General features: G+C 38.0%; 1 protein-coding gene across 2 annotated transcripts in view; it reads left to right on the forward strand.

Moving 5' to 3' along the window:
• The window catches only part of cbx5.L (chromobox 5 L homeolog), a 35955-nt gene that overhangs the window by 4724 nt on the left and 18758 nt on the right, over nt 1–12473 (forward strand). The window contains exon 2 of one of the 2 annotated variants that reach the window (XM_018247546.2): nt 7677–7710. The exons of the other annotated variant lie outside the window; for it this stretch is intronic. Coding sequence (XP_018103035.1) covers nt 7686–7710 — 25 coding nt within the window. The 5' untranslated portion in view covers nt 7677–7685. The remainder of the gene's footprint in view (nt 1–7676; nt 7711–12473) is intronic. 2 annotated transcript variants of the gene reach the window in all.

The following is a 12473-nucleotide window of genomic DNA, read 5'->3' on the forward strand; positions in this document are numbered from 1 at the left end:
TGAGTAGTCGCCACCCTGTAATCCAGTGATATGTTAATATAGCGTCAATAAGGAATAGTAACATTGTTACTCTGCTACATTGTAAGAGAATAAAAGGTAACCATATGTCTGATGCCCAAATACACCTTCGGGCAAAGATTAAAAGACAATGCTTATAAAGGGGGTGTGCACCTTCAAACCTGTTTTACAGTTCAGTTGGTTTCAGATAGATCAACAGAAATAAAGACCTTTTTCAATCATTTTCTATTTGTGATTAATTTTTCACTGCAGCATTTGGAGGGAGCTCTTTAATAGGGATGGGCGAATTTGACCCGTTTCGACAAAAATTCGAGAATGATGAAATGTTGCTGACACCCGCGCCCATTAAAGTCTAAAACTTTGTCGCGCGGCAATTTTTTTGAAGCACGTCTTTTTTTTTTTTTGATGCACGACGCCATACAAGTCTATGGTCATCGTTTTTGCGGCGAAACCAGGAGACAAAATTCGTCCATCCCTACTCTAACTGTTCTAAATTGATACATTAGTATTCATTCCTTATGTTTGTCCCTGCTGAGCAGAATCCCTGAGTTCCATTAAAGGCAGCTGTTAGAATTGATACAATAGTTGCTAATATTGCCAGAGATGCTGCTGAGAAATGTATCAACTAGTTAAAATATAAAATGTAGCAAATTGTAACAGTCCAGATGCTCCTGGATCACTGAACTGAAACACTATAGAGACAGGAACATTAAACTTTAAACATACATTTTGGGCAAATTGTAAAAGGTGGAAAGCAATTGAAAAAGTCTTTGTTTATGGTGAACAATCTGAAATCAACTGAACTGAAAAAAGTGTTTGAAAGGTGAACTGTCCCTTTAAACAGTATCCTATATCTACCATAATTTGATGATTATACATTCTGCTGCATGGGGCACATGGGAGTTCCTTTTTTTTTTTTTGCATTTGCAATTCCAGTTATGGTAACTTTTAGTCTGTTCTAGAATGGCTTAAAGGAAAACTATACCCCCAAAATGAACACTTAAGCAACAGATATTATTATTAAGTGGCATATTAAAGAATCTTACCAAACTGGTATACAGTATATATTTGAATAAATATTGCCCTTCTACATCTCTTGCCTTGAACCCCCATTTCGTGATGATCTGTGTGCTGCCTCAGAGATCACCTGACCAGAAATACTACAACTCTAACTGTAACAGGAAGAAGTGTGGAAGCAAAAGATAAAACTCTGTCTGTTAATTGGCTCATGTGACCTAACCTGTATAGTTTGTTTATGTGCACATTGAATCGGACGATCTCAGGGGGCAGCCCTTATTTTTTAAAATGCCAATTTTCTATACTAAAAAAGTATATTGTTATGAAAATGGTTTATTTACATGAAGCAGGGTTTTACATATGAGCTATTTTATGCAATATCTTTTTATAGAGGCCTACATTGTTCTATGGGTATAGTTTTCCTTTAACAACTTTTCAGCTGGTCTTTTTCTTTCATAGTTTCTAAATTATTTGCATCCTTCTGCCACTTTCCAGCTTTCAAATGGGAGTCAATAAACTATTGCTATGTGTATTACTTATCTTTCTATTCAATCCTCCTACTAATCATACTGATAATACACCAGTTTATTTATTTGCCTTCCTCTTTCCAGCTTTCAAATGGGGGTCACTGACCCGATCTGAAGCAAATGCTATGTAAAGCTACAAATCTATTTTTATTGTTACTTTTGATTACGCATCTTTTAATTCAGGCCCCTTCCTATTCATACGGACTCCTATTCAATTCAGTGCAAGGTTGCTAGGGTAATTTGGACCCTAGCAACCAGATTGCTGAAATTGCAAACTGGAGAGCTGCTGCATAAAAAGCTAAATAACTCAAACTACAATTCATAAAAAACGAACACCATTTGCAAATTGCCTCAGAATATCAATTCTTCATCATAATGTAGTGTGCATTTTTGTGCTAAAATCCACTCTGTATCTGTACTTGGGCTTACTCAGTGTCTTGCTTGGGTAGACACAGAAGCAGGCAGAGGCCCGGGCAAGTCCAGGAACCAGCCCCCCCTGTGGCACTAGCCTTGGAATTAAGTCACAGCATTTCCAATAGAAAAGGGGTAGAATCGCAACATAAATGCAGCACTTCCAAGAGTGAAAAAAAGAAAACCTGTGCAGAATGTGAGAAAATATGGCCATATGCATGCGTCATAATGGCTATATTTTGCCAACACTTTTATAGCAACGTGACAAGTTGTTATACAACAAGCTGGTGTTTTTCAACATGAGCTCCATGCACAGGGCTCATACTGAATATATCTCTGCCTGTTGTATTTATTAAAGGGCCAGTGTACAACTATATATATATATATATATATATATATATATATATATATATATATATATATATATATATATATATATATATATATATATATATATACACACATACATACAAACACCTGTGCTCAACATGAACACAATATATAGGGCTTGCGTTGAACATTTGGTCTGGACAATAAAATTCTTAAAAATATCAAGACGAGTTTCTTTGTAAAATTTATTTTTAAGACATGAACTTCCCTATTACGTTTCTAGTAGAGAATTTTAAAAAGGAATTACTTGACGACAATATATATATATATATATATATATATATATATATATATATATATATATATATATATATATATATATAATAGTACAAACACCTGCACTCTGTCCTCTTTTTTCTCCAAGCCGGGTGCTCGGTCAAAGTGTTTATATATGCATAGAATGGACCAGCACACCGTTTTCTTCAATCAAACGTGTTTATTCAATACACACTGTGCATCCAACGTTTCGGCCCGCATCCGGGCCTTTATCATCCTTGATAAAGGCCCGGATGCGGGCCGAAACGTTGGATGCACAGTGTGTATTGAATAAACACGTTTGATTGAAGAAAACGGTGTGCTGGTCCATTCTATGCATATATATATATATATATATATATCTGCTTCAGATTAAAAGCGGACCAACTCCTTATATTGAAACCACATTTTATGGCTTGTTGCGTCTCCCAAAGAGATGTGCATAAACCTAGCGTTGTTTCCAGCAACACACTGTGGTCTTCATATGCTAAGTGCAGCAGGCTTGGAGCCCATTGTATTGCATAAAGCACTCATCCATAAGGCCTGCTTTGTTACCCTCCTCCATCCCCACACACAACTTGCACACGCGACTGCAAGCTAATGATCTGGTCTGTCTCATTTTATATATATATATATATATATATATATATATATATATATATATATATAGATATATAGATATATAGATATATAGATATATAGATATATAGATATATAGATATATAGATATATAGATATATATATATATATATATATATATATAGACAAATACAAGAGTCCTCTGCACTCTGCCCATTATCAATATATTTAAGACAGAGACATTTTGTGCATACTGCTACTGAAAAATGCCTTTCCCTTTAAACAAAACCGGGATTGTTTGTCCATATATTGTAATATATTTAAGCTGGCCAACTACGTCAAAGTCATCCCATATCTGGCCAGTCCTATGCTTAATTTTCATCTGATTCATGAAGAATTCTTTATTATTCATTTCACAAAGGGACTTTTACCTGCAACTCACTTAGAATTCTTAAAATATATATATATATATACATACACCCCCCTCTCAATAATGTTCTTAATAAGTAGCTCAAATGTGTCGCAGTGGACCTGAATTTTAATATTGAGTGCTGTTCTTAGGTCTACCAGGGAGCTGTTTTCTTGTTTCTAGGAGTTGCTATCTGGTTATCTTCCCATTGTTCTGTTATAAGGCTCCGGGGGGTGGGCTGTTATCACGCCAACTTGCAGTAAAGAGTGACTGAAATTTAGCAGAACACAAGTCACTTGACTGGGGGCTCCTGGGAAACTGATAATATGTCTAGCTCCATGTCAGATTTCAGTAAATCTAAAAAAAAAATCAGTTTGCTCTTTTGAAAGATAGATTTCAGTGCAGAAGTCTGCTGCAGCAGCACTATTAACTGTTAAAAACATGTTTTCACTTGACCGTATCATTTTAAACAAAAATGTGCCTGTGTGTATCCGCATTCCTACATAGCGACTGGACCTGCCATATTTCCTGCTTTATCTGAGGCAAATCAAAAAATTCATCAGCACATTAATGGCAATTAATATGGTCTTTAGAAAATGTAAAAACTTTGATATAGCATTCTAGATGATCGCCTATTGACTAGTAAGGAACATGTATAGTTATTGTCTTTATGTCACACATAGACACTGAGATGCTGTGGCAAGAGGTGAAATAGTGTCAAGCAAAATTATGGCAAAAAAGAAGGTACTGCCTAAAACTGCAGATGTGAGACTTGCCCTTTTCTTATTCTATTTAATAAGAGCAGCAGTGGTGGTTTCTGATGCTTCTCTACCAGCAGGAATATATAAACAAGACAGGACATTTGTCATCAGTCTAATATGTATTTTTCCCATGAACGTTGTTTGCAGATAGATCCTAGTGTTGCACTACTGTGACCGCGACCGGTCTTGGGGGGAAAATAGCAGCAAGACATTTGATTGAGTAACATAACTGGCAACACAATATGAAATCTTCCATCAATCTGCAACACAAATGTTCTAAGATGCATATCTATTAATTGTCTCGTTTAAAGCAATTGTTCAGTGTAGAAATAAAAACTGTGTAAATACAGTGGTGTGAAAAACTATTTGCCCCCTTCCTGATTTCTTATTCTTTTGCATGTTTGTCACACTTAAATGTTTCTGCTCATCAAAAACCGTTAACTATTAGTCAAAGATAACATAATTGAACACAAAATGCAGTTTTTAAATGAAGGTTTACGTTATTAAGGGAGAAAAAAACTCCAAAATCTACATGGGCCTGTGTGAAAAAGTGATTGCCCCCCTTGTTAAAAAATAACTTAACTGTGGTTTATCACACCTGAGTTCAATTTCAAAGGTTATAAAGCCATTTCTAAAGCTTTGGGACTCCAGCGAACCACAGTGAGAGCCATTATCCACAAATGGCAAAAACATGGAACAGTGGTGAACCTTCCCAGGAGTGGCCGGCCGACCAAAATTACCCCAAGAGCGCAGAGACAACTCATCCGAGAGGCCACAAAAGACCCCAGGACAACATCTAAAGAACTGCAGGCCTCACTTGCCTCAATTAAGGTCAGTGTTCACGACTCCACCATAAGAAAGAGACTGGGCAAAAACGGCCTGCATGGCAGATTTCCAAGGCGCAAACCACTTTTAAGCAAAAAGAACATTAAGGCTCGTCTCAATTTTGCTAAAAAACATCTCAATGATTGCCAAGACTTTTGGGAAAATACCTTGTGGACCGACGAGACAAAAGTTGAACTTTTTGGAAGGTGCGCGTCCCGTTACATCTGGCGTAAAAGTAACACAGCATTTCAGAAAAAGAACATCATACCAACAGTAAAATATGGTGGTGGTAGTGTGATGGTCTGGGGTTGTTTTGCTGCTTCAGGACCTGGAAGACTTGCTGTGATAGATGGAACCATGAATTCTACTGTCTACCAAAAAATCCTGAAGGAGAATGTCCGGCCATCTGTTCGTCAACTCAAGCTGAAGCGATCTTGGGTGCTGCAGCAGGACAATGACCCAAAACACACCAGCAAATCCACCTCTGAATGGCTGAAGAAATATCAAAATGAAGAATTTGGAGTGGCCTAGTCAAAGTCCTGACCTGAATCCTATTGAGATGTTGTGGCATGACCTTAAAAAGGCGGTTCATGCTAGAAAACCCTCAAATAAAGCTGAATTACAACAATTCTGCAAAGATGAGTGGGCCAAAATTCCTCCAGAGCGCTGTAAAAGACTCGTTGCAAGTTATCGCAAACGCTTGATTGCAGTTATTGCTGCTAAGGGTGGCCCAACCAGTTATTAGGTTCAGGGGGCAATTACTTTTTCACACAGGTTTGGATTTCTTTTCTCCCTAAATAATAAAAACCCTCATTTAAAAACTGCATTTTGTGTTTACTTGTGTTATCTTTGACTAATAGTTAAATGTGTTTGATGATCAGAAACATTTTGTGTGACAAACATGCAAAAGAATAAGAAATCAGGAAGGGGGCAAATAGTTTTTCACACCACTGTAGATAGACTGTGCAAAATAAAAAAAAATATTTCTAATATAGTCAGTTAGCCAAAAATATAATATAAAGTCTGGAGTGACAGGATGGATAAAGGTCCACATAAACGCAAAGATCTTTCATCGGTGAACGATAAATTTCAGTGCAATCCGTCCAATTTGTCAAATTATCGTGAAGTTAGTGGGAATCGAATGATCATACATCTTACGATTTTTCGTCCGACATCTGTCAGATAATTGTTATTGGTCCCAGTGCAATCTATCTATGTTTGCAGGGCCAACCAGGCAGCTCCCCTTCGTTTTCCTGGTAATATCGCCTGAAATGGTCTTTTTAGTTGATGGACAAATCGTACATTTAAACGATCGTTTTGAGATAATCTAGGTCTCACAATAACGAAAAGCTCTTTTAAAGATCTTTACATCTATGGCCAGCATAACATTACAGAACACTACTTCCTGCTTTGCAGCTCGCTTGGTTTCCACTGAATGGTTACCCTGGTTACCAGGCGGCAACCAATCAGTGACTTGGGGGGGGGGCAACATGGGTCATAACTGTTGCTTTTAAATCTGAGCTGCATGCTAAGGATGAATTGCAATAGTTATGTCCCATGTGGTCCCCCTTAAAGTCGCTGATTGACTCAGAGTTAGAGAGCTGAAAAGCAGGAAGTAATGTTCTGGCTATTATGTTACACATCCAATCAATACAGCCTTTATACATTACATTTATGGCAAACAAAGTATATTAAAAACATTTTTTATTTTGCACAGCCTATTTACCCAGTTTTTATATTTCAACTATTCCTTTAATGTAACTTCTTTCCTGTTGTAAATAATTCACTGATGCTGACAGGAGCAATTGTTTGAGCGAAGAGTGCAAGATGAGTTGGAGTTGCATGGACCTAGGAATTCCAGATGAATACAGGGCTGCTTGCATTTGGCAGGGAAAACAGGGGGGATCATGTAGGCATCCCCCACCCACCCCCTGCGCTATTCAGATGCCTAAGTTTGGGAGGGCTGGTGGGCACATGTTGCAAAGCATTCTTTTTCTTATTGCCTGCCCTGTGGCAGATGGTAAAGATTGGGCTGTTTTGCATCTCCCGGCACTGTGCTAAACATTTTACATGGTTTTAATCTGGCACAGGTATATCCCGGATGTGAGCAATTGTTGATTGAACACTTCGGTCTGGGCTTCTTTAAATGGCCAATCTGGTTGCATTTAATATCTATAATCATTCCCCTTTTAGGTGCACAGCTATAAGTGATATTCATGCTGTTTGTTAGTCGCCTGAGTAAAGCAATTTTCCATAATTTCACATGTTGCCATAGTATTAGTGTTTCTCATAGTCTGCTGAATTATATAGCAAATGTCACATATGCAGTATAAATGTATAGCTATGCAATGTCTTTAATGCTACTCTCTAGAATTCAGTAAATGCCCACAGTAGGGGGAAATATTTTCCTGGTACAATTCACATGTAAAAAAAAATCTCTCTCTTTCTTTTATATCATATGTTTTCCGGCTCGTCCCATTTCAGAAGTAGATAATGGACATCACTGACACTTCTACAGGTATAAGACACGAGCAGCAATATTTACCAAATGTTATGTGAAATAATGTGTTTTCTAGGTCCATAAGTAGACGTAAAAATGTTTAACTTTAAGTTCCTGCGTTTTTGGTTTATAATTACATAAGGAAACCAGTTGTGTGTTAATAAGATTTTGTTTTGAACATGTGCTGATGGGAGATGTAGGCTGCCATTAAACACAATGACTATTCGTTACTGTAGGGTTATGAGACAAATATATAATCAGCCATTAATATGATATATAAATGTTTAGATGCAAATGTGCTATGTGGGGCATAAGTATAAGATGGATTCCTTACCTGGTTCAGTTCGATGTTACTCAGAGAGAGCATTTGCTGGCAACTGGCAAAATTCTCAAAAAAAAAAACAAAAAAAAAAAAAACCCTGTCTAGACTGCAGTGACAATGCCACTGACCTGTCTAGTGTAGTAGTAGGTTTTTATCACTCAAAAATGTGGCACTGAGTATTTTTGAGTAATAATCACTGGGTCTGGAATTGCACTGGCAGAATCCACACAGATAACACTTTAGTATGTAGGGGTATTATTGCTGCCTGCAAACTAGCAATAACATAAATAAAACACTGTGGGGTTTATCTATAAACACTGGGCAAATTTGCACCTGGGCAGTAACCTATAGCAACCAATCCGATGATTGCTTTTGGTGTTCAAACTACAGCTGGCTGAAAAAAGGAGAATCACTGGTTGCTATGGGTTACTGCCCAGGTGCAAATTGCCCAGTGTTTATAAATGAGTCAATATGTCTGCTGTTACTCTTAAAGGGGTGGTTCACCTTTAAGTTAACATTTAGTATTTTATAGGATGACTATTTCTAATTGGCCTTCATTTTTTCTTTTTTAAAGTTGAATTATTTGCCTTCTTCTTCTGACTTTCCAGCTTTCAAATGGGGTTCACTGACCCTCATCTAAAAAAACAAATAACCCTCTTAATGTGTAGCCTTACAGAACATTTATCAAAATCTGATTTTATCAAATTTTTTTTTTTTTTTAAATATACTCCGACCAAATCCACTCAGCAATACATTTTCCCGAAAAATTTGAGTGCGGGAAAACCCTTGAAAATTTGAATTGTACAATTTTTTCAGATTTACCCGAACGCCTTCCCTCACTCTGCACTGGCTAAAATGAAAAATCACCTGTGCTAATCATACACGGTCATTCGTTTTCCAAAGTCGCCCGAAGTTTCCTCGTGGGGCAACTTCGGGCGACTTCGGAAAACGAATCGCCGCGTGTGATTAGTGCCAGCGATTTTTAATTTTAGCCAGTGCAGAGTGAGGGAAGGCGTTCGGGGAGATTGATCGCTGCAAAGACGAGGCGATTAGTCGCCAGGCGACTAAATCTCCCCAAAACGCTCCGTGTGACCTTACCCTAAAGGCTGGAGCTAGGGTATAATGTTTACCAGGGCTAGCAGACAAGGACCCTGTCATGACCGGATAGTTGCACCACAGTTCATCAACATTTATTTATTTAGCACAAACAATTTATATAGAGATGTATAATAATTCTATAACAGACGGGATTGATATTGAATTAACAGAGTGGCAGAATAATACAGGAGGACGTGGGCCCTGCTTGTTTTGAATGAATTTCTCTGGCGTGTTCGAACGTGCTCCTCCATTCGTTACCACACTAGTTAAATGGTTCTACTCCACCACAATGCTCTCTAACCTTGGGTACAGAGACCAATGCAGAGAACCTTAGATCAGCACGTTCATAACTGATCCATCCAAATGTTTCATGCCTTTTCTACTGTTGGCCTTTTGAATAGTTGGAGGCAGGGGACATGATATCTAAGAGCCTTTCCATAAACACAAAGGATGCTGGTGAAACAACATTGAGCCAAGCAATAGCTGAACTGACCATACCAGCCTGGAGCTAAGCAAAGTGAGCTGCTTCTAACACTTTCTACAGATTTACGGGAGAACCTGATTCATATGTACAAATTCTATTTGTTGGGAGTTTACATTTGATCCAAATAGATATATGACCATACGTTTTTTTTTCTATCAATTATAATGTGGATGTTGAAAAGCAATATCTTGCATTACTGGTGATGTTATTAGAAGCACCATACACAGGATTTATTCAAGTCCTATTCCAGTAAGCAATACTCGTCTGAATAGCCTTAGCAGGATATGTCTGATGAACAGGTTGCTTTACTGAAGCAAAATAAAATGCACACATGCAGTAATGTGGCTGTTGCACACCTATGTTACTCTGACATAGATCCATTTATACACCCTGCAATCACAGAGACAAAACAATGTCATCTGATGCCCCACATCTACACACGTCTGTTGTTACTGGCTAACCTGGCACTGCATGGGCTCTTACTTATGCTTAAAGATTAGGTCATTTAATACAGAATTAAGAATATTTTACAGAGAGAGAAAATACAGTACATTCTATAATGAGATGAATAGCATCCATCCTCCATGCTTCAGTATATCTTAAAATAATAGATGATCTAAAAGAGTTTGTCTGGTCACCAGCCCAAGAGCTATGTGGCTTTGGGACCCTTTAAAGCAGGGCTGTCCGGCCCGAGGGCCGCATGCGGCCCAGGATGTATATGAAATTCCAGTGTGGCCTAGGGAAGCCAAAAGGTTGGACACCCCTGCTTTAAAGGAACAGTAATACCAAAAAAAGAATTTTTAATGATGTTTGAAAGTAATTAACATATAATATACTGTTAGCGTGCACTGCGTGTTTGCCTCTGAAACACTTCTATAGTTTATATAAACAAGCTGCTATGTAGCCATGGGGGCAACCATTCAAGCTGGAAAAAAGGAGAAAATGCACAGGTTACATAGCACATAACAGATAAGCTCTGTCCAATACAATGGTATTTTATCTGTTATCTGCTATGTAACCTATGCCTTTGCTCCTTTTTTCCAGCTTGAATGGCTGCCCCATGGCTACACAGCTGCTTGTTTATATAAACTATATTAGTCTTTCTGAAGCAAAGTGCTAGTTTTACCCAGGCAGAGCAACAGTACATTATATACTAATTCCTTTGATACACAGTTGTTGGTGTTGTTTACTTTACTGTTGCTTTAAGTCTTTAAAAAAGTCTTTTAAAAAAAATAGGTAGCAAAGGGCATGGACAGGTATGGGATTCGTTATCCGGAAACCAGTTCTGAATTATGGAAAGGCCATCTCCCATATACTCCATATTATTAAAATCTAAATTTTAAAAAATTTCTGTTTCCTTATTGGCTGCACAACCAGCCTATTGGGTTTATTTAATGTTTACATGATTTTCTAGTAGACATAAGGCGCAAAGATCCAGATTACAGAATGATCAGTTATCTGGAATACCCCAAATCCCTAGCATTCTGGAGTTGATAGGATTTAGGACATCTGAAGAGCTTTAGATAATATGTAGCGCCCCTGCTAGCTGTAAATTGAACAAGTGGAAAAGCCATCACCTGTAGTTAATGTCACATGCACTGGGGTTTTCTGCCAGAATAGAAACATCTGATTTGGCCCCTTAAAGCGATTGCACATGTAGGTACAGATAATTATCAGTGACAGTAAAGGGTGGGGTGTGATTCTGAGCACATAGTCGCCTGCTGAGCTGGAAATTGCTTGGACAACAAAACAAGCTGAATGGCCCTGTTTACCATTGCTTGAGTGTGCTGAGGTTACCTACTAGTTTCCACATAATACTGCTACTGCCAGATGTCCATAGATTGCCTTGCTAATATGCATTCTTCTTCAAGTAACAATAACAGATTCATATAACTTACACAAAAACACAAAGCCTTATTTTTCAGTGCATCCTGAACAGTTGGTTTACCAATTGCCCGCAGCTCTAGTGTTATGAGTATGAAGAGATGGGGTTATGTAATAAAAAAGCAGGAAGTTTGCCCAGGGGCAATAACCCATAGCAACCAATCAGCAGGTAGCATTTATTGGTCACCTGTTAAATGCAAACATCTTATTTGTTGCTATGGGTTATTGCTCCTGGGCAAACTTAGCACCTTATATTACAAATGGGGGATGGAGTCTTGACTGGCGCGGTGAAGACTAATGTTATGAGTAGGGATGCACCGAATCCATTATTTGGATTCGGCCGAACCCCCGAATCCTTCGTGAAAGGTTCGGCCGAATACTGAACCAAATCCGAACCCTAATTTGCATATGCAAATTAGGGATGGGAAGGGGAAAACATTTTTTACTTTCTTGTTTTCTGACAAAAAGTCACACGATTTCCCGCATCCCTAGTATTTATTATCCTTAATATAAAGTGGTATGCTGGCACATAATTATGTGAAATCTACTTGTTACATTTACTAGAAAAATCTGGTACCGTTACAATTGTCATTCCTGGGTAATTTCATATGTACTTGTCTGCCGTGCTATTGCCCCCAATCCACTGCTTCCAGCTCCTTAGGTGCATCCCCACTGTGTGGGAGCAAAGCAATTGACACATGACCCATTTCTCCTTTGCAATCTTTTTTGGAAAACAGATTAAAAAAAATGCAAACATATAGATTGGGGAGATTATATAATGGAATTATGGTGGGTGGATTATGTTTAATTTACGCAAATATTCAAATCAGATCCCATTCCTCACCAGCAAAATGACGGTAAGGAGTTTGTATATTTTACTAAAACAGTTTAGCGCCTTACAGTTCCGTTTTCAATAAATACACTATAGGATCTTTCCAACTTGGTTTTAAAGCTCAGCCTGGGCCATTGATGACCCAACCACACACTGGTTTT

Source organism: Xenopus laevis, chromosome 2L (genome assembly GCF_017654675.1).
Source record: "Xenopus laevis strain J_2021 chromosome 2L, Xenopus_laevis_v10.1, whole genome shotgun sequence".
NCBI lineage: Eukaryota > Metazoa > Chordata > Amphibia > Anura > Pipidae > Xenopus > Xenopus laevis.